Genomic DNA, 15,279 nt, shown 5'->3' with positions numbered 1-15,279 from the left:
GGTTGGAGAGGACCAGGCACCAAACAGTTAAAGCTTTTGAAGACCCAGGATGCTCCGGTCCCTCTTCCCCTATACTCCGCCCCCAGCCAAGGCTATCCAGTCCATGGCAGGAGCAGGATAGGTGAGAAGGAAGACTGGTACACACACACACACACACAAGAGACACTTTCTCACACAATATAGAAATGAACCGGTGACCAAGAAGAAAAACCCATAGAAGCCAGGCGTGTCAGGGTGGGCGCCCATGGTAAGTCTACCATAACTCTTATTTTCTTCTGAAGGGTCCAAAGGCATCCACAGGAATGACATCGGGGATGTCCCAAAGCAGTTTTCTTGGAGGGAGGAACCGCTCCTGAGTAGAGTGGAGAATCCGGCGCCCAAAGGAAGCTTCCTGAGAGTAAAAAGTATCAAATGCATAGAACCTAAGAAAGGTGTGGACATAAGACCATGTGACCGCCTTGCACAGTTGTTCAGCAGAAGTGCCATGGCGGACTACCCACGAAGGATTCACAGAGCGAGTAAAATGAGCAGAGACTGTATTCGACAAATGGAGGTCAGCCTGAGTGTAAACCAATAAGATAGTCATACGAAGCCATCAAGCCAGAGTCTGTTTGTTAACTGGCCAGCCCCTCTTGTGGAACCCATAGAGGACAAATAGGGAATCTGTTTTCCTGAAAGAGCTGGTACGATCCACGTAAATACGAAGAGCACGGACCATATCCAAGGAGGCTTCCCCCACTGTGAGGTCCAGGGCGTGGAAGGCCAGGACCACAATTTCTTCGTTAACATGGAAGCTGAAAACCACCTTGTTGAGATAGACGGCCCAGGTCCATAGAACAGCCCTGTCCGGATGAAAGATCAGGAAGGGGGAGCGACAGGAGAGCATTGTCGCCGTCAGCCACTTGAGGTCCACTGAGTCCAGAGCTTCAAATGGGGGCTCATGTAGAGCCTGGAGACCAAAGACAAATCCCAGTAAACCACCGGAGGGACAAAGGGAGGTTTAATGCGAAGGACTCCCTGAAGGAAACTTCAATCATCAGGCAGGAAAGCGATTCGTTGCTGGAACCAGACAGAGAGCAGAGACATGCACTTTAACCACTTAACTGATGATTTTTCCCTTCAAAACTGTTCATAACATTGGGTTTTTTTTAAATATTCAATATAGTTGAAAAGGTATTTTTTTTAAATATTTAAATATATTATGCACATCTGCAGAACGGATCTCCTCGTCAATAACTGGGGGACACAGTAAGCAGTACAGTCGCATGTGCTCTGACCATGCCAGTTGAGTAGTTAAGGGATGCCAGGCGGAGTCTGAGATCTAACCCAGCTTGGAGAATTGCCAGCACCGTGAAGATTTCAAATAATCAGAGGGTCATAGCATCTTGCAGCACACCACTGGAAGTAAGCATGTCAAACTCAGTAATAGATGCAGGCTGAGGCAAGCTTCCATGCCTTGAGCATCGTTTGAATCACAGAGTGGGAGAAACCCTTGGATCTTAGGAGGGATGACTCAAGAGCCACGCCGTCAAAGACAGACGAGCTAGGTCCAGGTGCAGACAGGAACCTTGAGAACACAGGTCTTGTCACAGAGGACGCAGAAAGGAAGTGTCTATGGAGAGACTCTGTAGATTGGTGAACCAATGGGGCCTGGGCCAGGCCGGAGCTATCAACAGAACGGTGCCTCCTTCTTACTTGAACTTGCGAAGAACCCTAGCCTAGGAAAGAGGGAGACCGGGAGGGGGGGGGGGGGGGGGGGGGGGAGTTACGCTAGATGGAAGGGTCACTTCACTGCCAAAGCATCCACGAAGGCTGCTTCCTTGTCTCTTGTCCTGGACCCGTACACGGGGACTCTGTGGTTGTGTCGTGAGGCCAGGAGGTTCATGTCCGTTAGGTCCCATTTGTCCATCAGAACCTAGGTGTAGAGCCCACTATCCCGTGTGGACATCGTAACAGCTGAGAAAGTCCGCCTCCCAGTTGAGAATCCCCAGGATGAACACCACAGAGACGGCTGGAAGGTGACGTTCGGCCCATCTGAAAATGTGCGCCACTTCCAACATCACCAACAAACTGCGAGTGCTCCCCTGATGATTGCGGTAGGCTACCGCAGTGGCATTGTCGGACTGGACTTGGACAGGAGACTGCTGAAGAGAGTGTTGACAATAATTACAAGTGTTGTACCTGCGCAAGGAGTGTCAAGTGTTTGGTCTGGACAAGCTGCCGTACTTTAAGGTGAACGGCCTATGAGCAATAAATTTTGTATAAAATGCTGGGCTCAGTCCTATGTTGCTGAGGGATGTCAGTTGGAAATGTTAAATAAAGTGATTTAAGATACTCTGTGAGTATATACCAATGTGAAAATGTAATGCCTGTAAATATAACACAAATAACATTCCAATTATTCAAGGTGTTTACTAATAAACAAAATGCAAATGTTACAATGCTGTGGGCTGAACATTGTCTACATAGAGCAGTTGCTGTTTGCACAGTTTAGAAAAAAGGTGTGTCTTATGGTGGGTACACACTAGATGTTCTCTATGAAAAGGAGGGGGCCTGGACTATGAGCGACATCGCCTAGTGTTTCCCCTCCCAGGCCGGGATGTTCTGCGGCAGTGCATATACACTGAGCGATATGACAACCATCGCTCAGTGACGTCACGCTGCGCCAGGCCAGCAGGCAGCTCTTGGACGACAGTCCAAACTGAGCTGCATGCACGGCCGACAGCAAGGGTAGTTAACGACACACAGGACCGCGCATCGCTCGTCGTGAACGACGTCGCTCAAGAAGGGTGAAAATGATTGACTCTGTTTATTTTCTCACCAAGCTTGTATGCACCATAAGTCTTATCAGGGTAAAAGTTCTGTCAAGTCCTTATGCTGCTGCCATGCCCTGATAAGGACTTGACAGAACATTTACCTTGATAAGACATGGAGACACTTTTTTCTAGACTGTGCAAACAGCAACTGCTCTATGTAGACAATGTTCAGAGTAATTCAAACATTATTTGTGTTATATTTACAGATATTGTATTTTCACATTGGTATACACCCACAGAGTACCTTAAATCACTTTACCAAATGACACCCCTCTGCAACATAGGACTGAGCGTAGCATTATATACAAAACTGAAAAGCGTGTTGGCCGGTTACAGCATCCCACCCTTGGAGGCTGGCATCCGTGGTGAGGAGCACTCAATCCGGAATCCAGAAGAGGCAACCCTTGTCCAGGTGGGATGTCTGTAGCCACCAGGAGAAGGCCAGATGAATATCTGGAGAGAGGACAATTATCTGGGACCTGATCAGATGATGTTGTGTATTCCAACTGGAGAGGATTAGATGTTGAAGGAACCTGTAGTGGAATTGGGCATATTCCACCATGTCGAAGGTGGAGACTATGGACCCCAGGACCTGCATTGCAGAGTGAATGGATACTAGGTGAGTGAAGTAACTTGTGTACTCTCATTTGCAGTGCGGAAATTCTGTCTGCTGGCAGGAAAATCCTTTGTACCTGAGAATACAGGAGAGCTCCCAGATGCAACATGCGCTGAGGAGTCAGGGAGAACTTTTTCAAGTTGATGAGCCAGCTGTGTGTTTGCAGGCAATGGTCATCTGTAAAAGGTGGTGAAAGATCTCCGGAAAGTGTGCCAGAATCAACAGGTCAACCAGGTATGGGAGTATTCCGACCGCATGACGACAGAGCTGGGCCGCCATAATTTTGATAAAGACCCGAGGAGCTGAAGAAAGACCAAAAGGCAGTGCCTGAAAATGGAAATGCTGCTGAAAGACAGCAAACCTGAAGAAACCGTTAACGAGAGGGCGTAATAGGTACATGCAGGTAGGCATCCTGAATGTCCAGAGACAACAAAGTCCCCAGGCTACATTTGTAGGACAATGGAGTGGAGAGTTTCCATACGAAACCTGTTAAATTAAACCTGTTCAGTGACTTGATATTGAAAATAGGTCAATGAGACCCCACTGGGATTCTGAACCACGAAAAGGGTAGAGGAAAAACATGTCCCTCACTGTACCAAATGGACAGGGAATACAGCCCCCATGTGCAGCAAAGATTGAATGGCTTTCTGGAGAGCCAGGGCTTTGATGGGGTCTGATGGAGGACCTGTACAAAAGAACTGCTGGGGGAGGGCACCTCAGGAATATGAGTGTGTACCCGTGAGAGACCACTTCTCATACCCAGGCGTCTGTGGTGGTATGGCACCAGGATTCTGCGAACTGAAGAAGTCAGCCACCCACTGTGAACCCCCAGGAGGAGGTCCGCCCTATTAGTTTGTCATCAGACTTGGTGGCTAGACGTCTGCTAGCCAAAGCCTGTTTAGCACGGGTCTTGTAGGTCTTTGTGGAAGTAGACTGCCGAGAGACTGTCCTTTAGCTTTACCTTGGGGGTGAAAGGACTGAAAGGAAGACGTCCTAGGCTTAGGGGTGGTAGCTGAGAGCAAGAGAGCAGATTTAGAAGCTGATAGAATAGCCACTATTTTGTCCAATTCTGCACCAAACAGAATGCCTCCAGCGAAGGGCAGAGATTCGCGGGCCTTCTTGAATTAAGTATCCGCCTTCCATGAGCATAGCCAGATGACCGAGCCAGAGACCAAGGAGGTGGCAGACGCCTTGGAAGCCACGAGACCAGTATACAAAGCCCCTTCACCTAAATAGGAGGCTGCTTCCCTGATATGGAAGATGTGGGACAGCTGTACACTGGTAGCGTCAGGGGTAGCTGTCTTCTAGGGCGTCGAGCCTTCAATAGCCTTAGACACCCAGGCCGAGGCCATAGCCAGTCGTGTAACAGCCCCTGTAAGAAAATAGACAGACTTAAGACAATATTAAATGTTTCTATCCGTAGCTTCCTTCAGGGAAGATGTAGCCGGGATAGGCAAAGTAGAGCTTCGAACCAGGAGCGCTATGCAAGAATCCACCATAGGGGGAACCTCCCATTTACCACATTCTCCAGCCAGGGGAAGGTAAAAAGAACCTAGGCGTTTTGGTATCTGAAACTTCTTACTAGGTGTACCCCATGCTTAACGCATGAGGTCAGTGAGCTGATCTGATTGAGGGAATTCAGCCTTAACAACCTTCTGGCATTTGAATACCGGAAATTTTGGCTTAGGAGCTGGCTGCTCCTCTTCTATTTCAAAATAGATTTAACTGCCCGCACTAGCGCGGGTACATCCACTGTAGAATGATGCATCTCCTCACTTGAGGAAGACTCAAAGAGAGAGACGTCCACCTCATCTGCCTCCCCAGATGATACGTCAGAATACGAAAGCAGCGTACACTGTGAGGATGGCACGGTACGCCTATGTGCTTTGGAGGCTAAGGGTCTGTCACCCTGTAACATTTGCTGAAAGGCGACAAAAGTTTGAGCCAGATACTAGAGTGTGATAGTACATCCACCCAGGGAGGAGGCATAGAGGGGACTGGTAAAGCAGGTTGTAACTGCAGTGGAAATCCCATACTGGGAGGCAAAGTGGAGGCTGCTAAGTGGTCCGCTATCTGTGACAAACCCTATGGGAAGGAAGACACCCATGGTGGGTCCTGGACAGGGGCTGGTGGCACAGGCTGGTTAGGTGGAAAGTAACAAGTTGCACACAGACCATCCTGTACAGGGTCCTGAGGGGATAATCCCACTGAAGAGGACTTGCATGATACCAGCATCGTAGCAGTAGCATCCGTGTTACCTTTGCAGTTGGAAGACCTAGTAGCAGAAATACGATAGCACACAATGGGGGTAATTCAGACTTGATCGTAGTTGTGCTACATTTCGCACATCTATAATCACTTTCACAGACATGTGGGGGGACACTCAGCACAGGGCTAGTCCGCCCCGCATTGTCTGGCTCTGGTGCCCGCCCCACACACACAGGTACAAAAGCAGCGCAGCTCCTGCAAGCTGGCAGGGAGCTACCCGTCGCTCTACTGGTCGCAGCGGCTGCGTGTGATGTCACGCAGCTGCCCGCCCCAGACACACCTGCGTTGCCCAGACCGCACCTCCAAAATGGCGGCCCAACGCCACTGGCCCGCCCCCTCCCGCCCGGTGAACGCCTCTGCCCATTACTCAGGCAAAGGCGTACTCTGGGCTGAGATGCCAATCGCATCTCTGGCATGCGCCGACGCAGTGCGGCGCATGCGCAGTTCAGACCTGATCACCTGCTGTGCAAAAACGCACAGCAGCGATCATGTCTGAATTAGCCCCAATAAGTATCGCTAGGAATGCAATGTGACACGCTTCACATATCATGTAAATGTGATCTACTGTGGACCTCTGCACACCTGGATCTAGGGTTAGAAAATAAGAAGGGATTGGTATAACTGACAGAAGAAAGTCAGACAGCAGAGCTAGCACAAGTCACACACAATGCATATATAAATCTACAATTACAATGGGCACTGAAATCAACTACTCAGACCACAGTAGCTGGTAGGATTAGTGCTGTATAATCTGGCCCTTGAGCGAGGTATACAGGTATACAGGGGACTGGACCCAACGATCCCGGAGACTTGCATCTGCAGCACTGGTCAAAAAATGGCTGCTGAGTGTCTCAGAGTGGGAGGAGGGTGAAGGAGGACCAGCTCAGAGGCGGGAAGCTGCAGTGGAATCACACTCTGAGCTGGGGGAGGGAGTCACCAGGGAAGAGCTGACCTCCCATTGCCGACGTCAACCTCCTGGGCCACTGGCATCTAAAATGGTCCCCAGTGCCAGTATATATTGCCCTGGTGGACTAGTGGGGTCGCGGACAGACCAGCGCCCACATCAGCACCACCAGTCTGTCCCTGTGACTGGAGGAAAAGGCTGCACAAAGTAGCGGTTTCCTGCAAGCTGGTAACCACCTCCCCCCCCATTCTCAGACTGCAGCTCACGGTCCACAAGGAGCTTGCTAGCTGGACTCTGTTCCAGTCACTGGTGTTGCGGTGCCAGCAGGAGGTTGGAGGAACAGCAGCGCCAGCGCTGGCATTCTTAGGACTGCCTAGCGATGCTTGTTTTTAGTAAAAAATTTAAAAAAATAAGATTTTACTTACCGGTAAATCTATTTCTCGTAGTCCGTAGTGGATGCTGGGGACTCCGTAAGGACCATGGGGAATAGACGGGCTCCGCAGGAGATAGGGCACTTTAAGAAAGAATTAGGAATACTGGTGTGCACTGGCTCCTCCCTCTATGCCCCTCCTCCAGACCTCAGTTAAGGAAACTGTGCCCGGAAGAGCTGACAGTACAAGGAAAGGATTTTGGAATCCAGGGTAAGACTCATACCAGCCACACCAATCACACCGTATAAATCGTGATAAACTTACCCAATTAACAGTATGAACAACAATAGAGCATCAGACAAACATGATGCAACCATAACATAACCCTTATTTAAGCAATAACTATATACAAGTATTGCAGAAGAAGTCCACACTTGGGACGGGCGCCCAGCATCCACTACGGACTACGAGAAATAGATTTAACGGTAAGTAAAATCTTATTTTCTCTAACGTCCTAGTGGATGCTGGGGACTCCGTAAGGACCATGGGGATTATACCAAAGCTCCCAAACGGGCGGGAGAGTGCGGATGACTCTGCAGCACCTAATGAGAGAACTCAAGGTCCTCCTCAGCCAGGGTATCAAATTTGTAGAATTTTGCAAACGTGTTTGCCCCTGACCAAGTAGCAGCTCGGCAAAGTTGTAAAGCCGAGACCCCTCGGGCAGCCGCCCAAGATGAGCCCACCTTCCTTGTGGAATGGGCTTTTACTGATTTAGGATGCGGCAGTACAGCCGCAGAATGCGCCAGCTGAATTGTGCTACAAATCCAGCGAGCAATAGTCTGCTTAGAAGCAGGAGCACCCAGTTTGTTGGGTGCATACAGGAAAAATAGCGAGTCAGTTTTCCTGACTCTAGCCGTCCTGGAAACATAAATTTTCAAGGCCCTGACTACGTCCAGTAACTTGGAATCCTCCAAGTCCCTAGTAGCCGCAGGCACCACAATAGGTTGGTTCAAGTGAAAAGCTGATACCACCTTAGGGAGAAACTGGGGACGAGTCCTCAATTCCGCCCTATCCATATGGAAAATCAGATAAGGGCTTTTACATGACAAAGCTGCCAATTCTGACACACGCCTGGCTGAAGCCAAGGCCAATAACATGACCACTTTCCACGTGAGATATTTTAGATCCACGGTTTTAAGTGGCTCAAACCAATGTGATTTTAAGAAACTCAACACCACGTTGAGATCCCAAGGTGCCACTGGAGGCACAAACGGGGGCTGAATATGCAGCACTCCTTTCACAAACGTCTGAACTTCAGGTAGTGAAGCTAGTTCTTTCTGGAAGAAAATCGACAGAGCCGAGATCTGTACCTTAATGGAGCCTAATTTCAGGCCCATAGTCACTCCTGCTTGTAGGAAATGCAGAAATCGACCTAGTTGAAATTCCTCTGTTGGGGCCTTTTTGGCCTCACACCAAGCAACATATTTCCGCCATATGCGGTGATATTGCTTTGCAGTTACATCTTTCCTGGCTTTAATCAGCGTAGGAATGACTTCCTCCGGAATGCCCTTTTCCTTCAGGATCCGGCGTTCAACCGCCATGCCATCAAACGCAGCCGCGGTAAGTCTTGGAACAGACAGGGCCCCTGCTGCAGCAGGTCCTGTCTGAGCGGCAGAGGCCATGGGTCCTCTGAGATCATCTCTTGAAGTTCCGGGTACCACGCTCGTCTTGGCCAATCCGGAACCACGAGTATTGTTCTTACTCCTCGTTTTCTTATTATTCTCAGTACCCTTGGTATGAGAGGCAGAGGAGGGAACACATAAACTGACTGGTACACCCACGGTGTCACTAGAGCGTCCACAGCTATCGCCTGAGGGTCCCTTGACCTGGCGCAATATCTCTCTAGTTTTTTGTTTAGGCGGGACGCCATCATGTCCACCTGTGGCCGTTCCCATCGATTTACAATCAGCGTGAAGACTTCTGGATGAAGTCCCCACTCTCCCGGGTGGAGGTCGTGCCTGCTGAGGAAGTCTGCTTCCCAGTTGTCCACTCCCGGAATGAACACTGCTGACAGTGCTAGTACGTGATTTTCCGCCCATCGGAGAATCCTTGTGGCTTCTGCCATTGCCATCCTGCTTCTTGTGCCGCCCTGTCGATTTACATGGGCGACTGCCGTGATGTTGTCTGACTGGATCATTACCGGCTGGTGTAGAAGCAGGGATTTTGCCTGACTTAGGGCATTGTAAATGGCCCTTAGTTCCAGAATATTTATGTGTAGGGAAGTCTCCTGACTCGACCATAGTCCTTGGAAGTTTCTTCCCTGTGTGACTGCCCCCCAGCCTCGAAGGCTGGCATCCGTGGTCACCAGGACCCAGTCCTGTATGCCGAATCTGCGGCCCTCTAGAAGATGAGCACTCTGCAGCCACCACAGCAGAGACACCCTGGTTCTTGGAGACAGGGTTATTAGGCGATGCATCTGAAGATGCGATCCGGACCATTGGTCCAACAGGTCCCACTGAAAGATTCTGGCATGGAACCTGCCGAAAGGAATTGCTTCGTAAGAAGCCACCATCTTTCCCAGGACCCGCGTGCAGTGATGCACCGATACCTGTTTTGGTTTCAGGAGGTCTCTGACTAGAGATGACAGCTCCTTGGCTTTCTCCTCCGGGAGAAACACTTTTTTCCTGGACTGTATCCAGAATCATACCCAGGAACAGTAGACGTGTCGTCGGAACCAGCTGTGATTTTGGAATATTCAGAATCCAACCGTGCTGGTAAAGCACCTCCTGAGATAGTGCTACTCCCACCAACAACTGCTCCTTGGACCTCGTCTTTATTAGGAGATCGTCCAAGTACGGGATAATTAAAACTCCCTTTTTTCGAAGGAGTATCATCATTTCCGCCATTACCTTGGTAAACACCCTCGGTGCCGTGGAGAGTCCAAACGGCAGCGTCTGGAATTGGTAATGGCAATCCTGTACCACAAATCTGAGGTACTCCTGGTGAGGATAGTAAATGGGGACATGCAGGTAAGCATCCTTGATGTCCAGGGATACCATGTAATCCCCCTCGTCCAGGCTTGCAATAACCGCCCTGAGCGATTCCATCTTGAACTTGAATTTTTTTATGTATGTGTTCAAGGATTTCAAATTTAAAATGGGTCTCACCAAACCGTCCGGTTTCGGTACCACAAACAGTGTGGAATAGTAACCCCGTCCTTGTTGAAGTAGGGGCACCTTGATTATCACCTGCTGGGAATACAGCTTGTGAATTGCCGCTAGCACAGCCTCCCTGTCTGAAGGAGTAATCGGCAAGGCAGATTTTAGGAACCGGTGGGGTGGAGACGCCTCGAATTCCAGTTTGTACCCTTGAGATACTATTTGCAGGATCCAGGGATCCACCTGTGAGCGAGCCCACTGATCGCTGAAATTTTTGAGGCGGCCCCCCACCGTACCTGGCTCCGCCTGTGGAGCCCCACCGTCATGCGGCGGACTTGGAAGAAGCGGGGGAGGACTTTTGCTCCTGGGAACCTGCTGTTTGTTGCAGCCTTTTTCCCCTACCTCTGCCTCTGGACAGAAAGGACCCGCCTTTTCCACGCCTGTTTTTCTGAGTCCGAAAGGACTGTACCTGATAAAACGGCGCCTTTTTAGGCTGTGAGGGAACATGGGGTAAAAATGCTGACTTCCCAGCAGTTGCTGTGGAAACTAGGTCCGAGAGACCATCCCCAAATAACTCCTCACCTTTATAAGGCAAAACTTCCATGTGCCTTTTTGAATCTGCATCCCCTGTCCACTGGCGAGTCCATAAGCCTCTCCTAGCAGAAATGGACAATGCACTAATTTTAGATGCCAGCCGGCAGATCTCCCTCTGTGCATCTCTCATGTATAAGACTGAGTCTTTTATATGCTCTATGGTTAGCAGAATAGTGTCCCTGTCTAGGGTGTCAATATTTTCTGACAGGGAATCTGACCATGCAGCGGCAGCACTGCACATCCATGCTGACGCAATAGCTGGTCTAAGTATAATGCCTGAGTGTGTATATACAGACTTCAGGATCGCCTCCTGCTTTCTATCAGCAGGTTCCTTGAGGGCGGCCGTATCCGGAGACGGTAGTGCCACCTTTTTAGACAAACGTGTGAGCGCTTTATCCACCCTAGGGGGTGTCTCCCAACGTGACCTATCCTCTGGCAGGAAAGGGAACGCCATTAGTAACTTCTTAGAGATTACCAATCTTTTATCAGGGAAAGCCCACGCTTCTTCACACACTTCATTTAATTCTTCTGATGGGGGAAAAACTACGGGTAGTTTTTTCTCCCCAAACATAATACCCTTTTTACACTGGTGTCAGTATCCGTGTCGACATCCGCGTCTGCCATCTGAGGTAGCGGGCGTTTTAGAGCCCCCGATGGCCTTTGAGACGCCTGGACAGGCACGAGCTGAGAAGCCGGCTGTCCTGCATTTGGCATGTCGTCAAATTTTTTGTGTAAGGAGTCGACACGTGCACGCAATTCCTTCCATAAGTCCATCCACTCAGGTGTCTGCCCCGCAGGGGGTGACATCCCTTCTATAGGCATCTGCTCCGCCTCCACATCATTATCCTCATCAAACATGTCGACACAGCCGTACCGACACACCGCACACACACAGGGAATGCTCTAACAGAGGACAGGACCCACAAAAGCCCTTTGGGGAGACAGAGTGAGAGTATGCCAGCACACACCAGAGCGCTATATAATGCAGGGACTAACTGAATTATGTCCCCTATAGCTGCTGTTATATATACTGCGCCTAAATTTAGTGCCCCCCCTCTCTTTTTTACCCTTTTCTGTAGTGTAGACTGCAGGGGAGAGCCAGGGAGCTTCCTTCCAGCGGAGCTGTGAGGGAGAAATGGCGCCAGTGTGCTGAAGGAGATAGCTCCGCCCCTTTTTCGCTGACTTTTCTCCCGCTTTTTTATGGATTCTGGCAGGGGTAATTATCACATATATAGCCTCTGGGGCTATATATTGTGGTATTTTTGCCAGCCAAGGTGTTTTTATTGCTGCTCAGGGCGCCCCCCCCCCCCCCCTAGCGCCCTGCACCCTCAGTGACCGGAGTGTGAAGTGTGTATGAGGAGCAATGGCGCACAGCTGCAGTGCTGTGCGCTACCTTGGTGAAGACTGATGTCTTCTGCCGCCGATTTTCCGGACCTCTTCTTGCTTCTGGCTCTGTAAGGGGGACGGCGGCGCGGCTCCGGGACCGAACACCAAGGCCAGTTCCATGCGGTCGATCCCTCTGGAGCTAATGGTGTCCAGTAGCCTAAGAAGCCCAAGCTAGCTGCAAGCAGGTAGGTTCGCTTCTTCTCCCCTTAGTCCCTGCCAGCAGGTCTCACTGTAAAATAAAAAACCTAATTATATACTTTCTTTTTAGAAGCTCAGGAGAGCCCCTAGTGTGCATCCAACCTCAGCCGGGCACAAAATCTAACTGAGGCTTGGAGGAGGGTCATAGTGGGAGGAGCCAGTGCACACCAGGTGACCTAAAAGCTTTCTTTAGTTGTGCCCAGTCTCCTGCGGAGCCGCTATTCCCCATGGTCCTTTCGGAGTTCCCAGCATCCACTAGGACGTCAGAGAAATAAAAAAATCCTAACAAAATACTTTCTTATTAGCAAGCTCAGGAGAGCTCACTAAAGTGCACCCAGCTCTGTCCGGGCACAGATTCTAACTGAGGTCTGGAGGAGGGGCATAGAGGGAGGAGCCAGTGCACACCAGTATTCCTAATTCTTTCTTAAAGTGCCCTGTCTCCTGCGGAGCCCGTCTATTCCCCATGGTCCTTACGGAGTCCACAGCATCCACTAGGACGTTACAGAAAATTAAAAAAAAAAAAAAAAAATCTTGGGGCTGCTTAAAAGCAGCCACACTGTTAAAAGGTGCATCCGACTCCTGCTGGCACCAAAGCAAAACTGACTAGCCTTGGCTGGGGGTGGAGTATAGGGGAGGAGGGACTGGAGAATCCTGGAACTTCAAAAGCTTTAACTGTTTGGTGCCCGGTCCTCTCCAACCACCTACACCCCGATATCAACCCTGTGGATGCCTATGCACCCTGAAGAAGAAAGTAAATTATGTGCAATTATTGGCTGGGTAACATGTCTTCCATGTTTGAGGTTGCATTTACATTAGTATGATGCTTACTATCATTCATTTTCCTTTTTCAGTTACTGTATTTGTTAGCCCAAACTTAAAAAAAACTGAAAAATCATGTGTCGCTATGACACCATGGTGTGCGAGTCCCCTCCCACCCAAACAACAGAGCTTAGGGATAAAATAAATTAGCGTTGGATAACTGTATCTATATAATCTGGTCATTGCTTAGACGTAACCAAATTGTCCACAGATCCAGTTCAGCAATGAAATAAGACAAACAGATAGCACCATATGCAGGAAGCACATATAAGAACCTCATAGGGGCAGATTCAATCCAGTGCAAGTAACTGCCATATACGGTAGTCAGAGTCTGCTCACATCTCCATAGTGTGCCAGCAGAACCTGCCTCCTGTAGTTAATGCATGGAAGTCGTCGGAACGGGTCCCTGCATCTTCAGCACTTAATTGAATCTGCCCGATGATGTGATTTTGCAGCTCATGTTACTTACTCCAACTGTTCTTTGGCTTCAATAATAAGTTTCTTTAGCTCCTCCTTGCTGAGCTGAACCTGAGGGGAGAACCATGACAGAATACACACGAATGAAAAAACCATCTCACAGATTAAATTAGAGAACTGCATTCATTATTACACATATATAACTAGGCTTGCCATGCTATCCCTGTAAACCGGGGTGCTCATGGATTACACAGGTTTTGTGGCCGACTAAAACCAGGTGTCATGCAGGCTTAAAGTAAGCCAGCCACAGAACCTGTGTAATACATGAGTGTCCCAGTTTAAAGGCATAGTAAGGCATATACACGTGTAGCTACCTTCATCTATTCCATGATAAGTGCACACGCATCATGAGAGCGACATGGCCCGCTGGGTGCGAATAGCCGCACCCACGACAATGTGACATTACAATGACTATGGGTCGCGGGTGCAATTACATGTACGAGCATGTTACCAGCAAATAACTAATCACAGGTGCGACTATTGGCACACTGGATGAAGCTGGCTACATCTGTATAACCACTAAACCATGGGTCTTCAAACTGCGGCCCTCCATACACATCCCAGCATGCCCTGCCACGGTTTTGCTATTAAGGCATACTAAAACCGAAACAGGGCATGCTGGGATGTCTAGTTCAACAGCGGCTGGAGAACTGCAGGTTGAAGACCCATGCACTAAACCAAGTATAGAGGTCAATCCAGTTAGTCACGATTTACTAGAGTTTAATGCAATATGAAAAAGTATCTTGGAACTATCACAATTGTAGATACCACACCAGGAAACAAATATTCTGTAACATTGTATATAAAGCTATGTTGCATCCTTTAACCCTCAGTCAGGCGCAGCTGGCCTGACAGGCCCTGCAAAGCTGTTCTCGCTCCCCTCTCTGCACCATGGGGGTGCAGGGGCCTGTCCCTCCTAGTACCTTGTTATCTCTAGGTGCTGTACGAAATCCCCCTAGACAGTTTTCCCGCCGCCTGCGTGGAGTGCAGTAGTGACCCTCCTGGCCTCTCAGGCACACTGCGCCCAAACTCCTCTGACTTTTGAAGGTTCGTTTTCCTTTTATTTTCATCCATTAATAATTTATTTTGCTTATTTTATGAATGAAAATTACAAAGGTTGTGGATATTTTGCGGAATTTTGTAGGTTTGTCCAGGCTGGCCTCTCAGGCACACTGCGCCCAGACTTATACTCATGTTGATGTTTTTGCTTTTTTGCTGAAATGGCCCGTAAAACCTACAATTTTCTAACAGGCGCCTGAGCCCGGAAGTCCCAGAGGTGCGCCTGACGGAGGGATTGCATACAGACAGGGAATCTGAATCAAATATGCTTTCCCCTTTTAGGTTCTCACTCCCTACAGGTTTTGCTGTCGGTGGGCGAAGGGAGTTTCCTCATTTTAAATGGGAGTATAATACAGAAGTTGCTCATAATCATGTAATTAAGTATATATTATATACACATATTTGGTTAGAGCACACTTTTTATCATAAGAATTTTCATTCCATAAATCTCAGTCAACAGCAGCACCAAGCCATCAAAATCTGATGACTATGAGTCAATTAACTAGTTCAACACGGGTGCCTGCAATCATAAAGTAAGAAGGAAGTCCAGGAGCAGAGCATTTTGAACCTGGTGGAAGAGGTCATGTTGGAGGGTCTGTCAACGTGACCATCT

The 15,279-nt window shown here is 49.1% G+C and overlaps 1 protein-coding gene across 1 annotated transcript in view; it reads right to left on the bottom strand.

Moving 5' to 3' along the window:
- Positions 1-15,279, bottom strand: part of PWP1 (PWP1 homolog, endonuclein) — a 248,794-nt gene that overhangs the window by 226,265 nt on the left and 7,250 nt on the right. The window contains exon 2 of the mRNA XM_063928458.1: positions 13,600-13,658. Within this exon, the coding sequence (XP_063784528.1) occupies positions 13,600-13,658 (59 nt within the window). The remainder of the gene's footprint in view (positions 1-13,599; positions 13,659-15,279) is intronic.

This window comes from Pseudophryne corroboree, chromosome 6 (assembly GCF_028390025.1).
Source record: "Pseudophryne corroboree isolate aPseCor3 chromosome 6, aPseCor3.hap2, whole genome shotgun sequence".
NCBI lineage: Eukaryota > Metazoa > Chordata > Amphibia > Anura > Myobatrachidae > Pseudophryne > Pseudophryne corroboree.
This window is presented reverse-complemented; position numbering and strand designations above follow the sequence as displayed.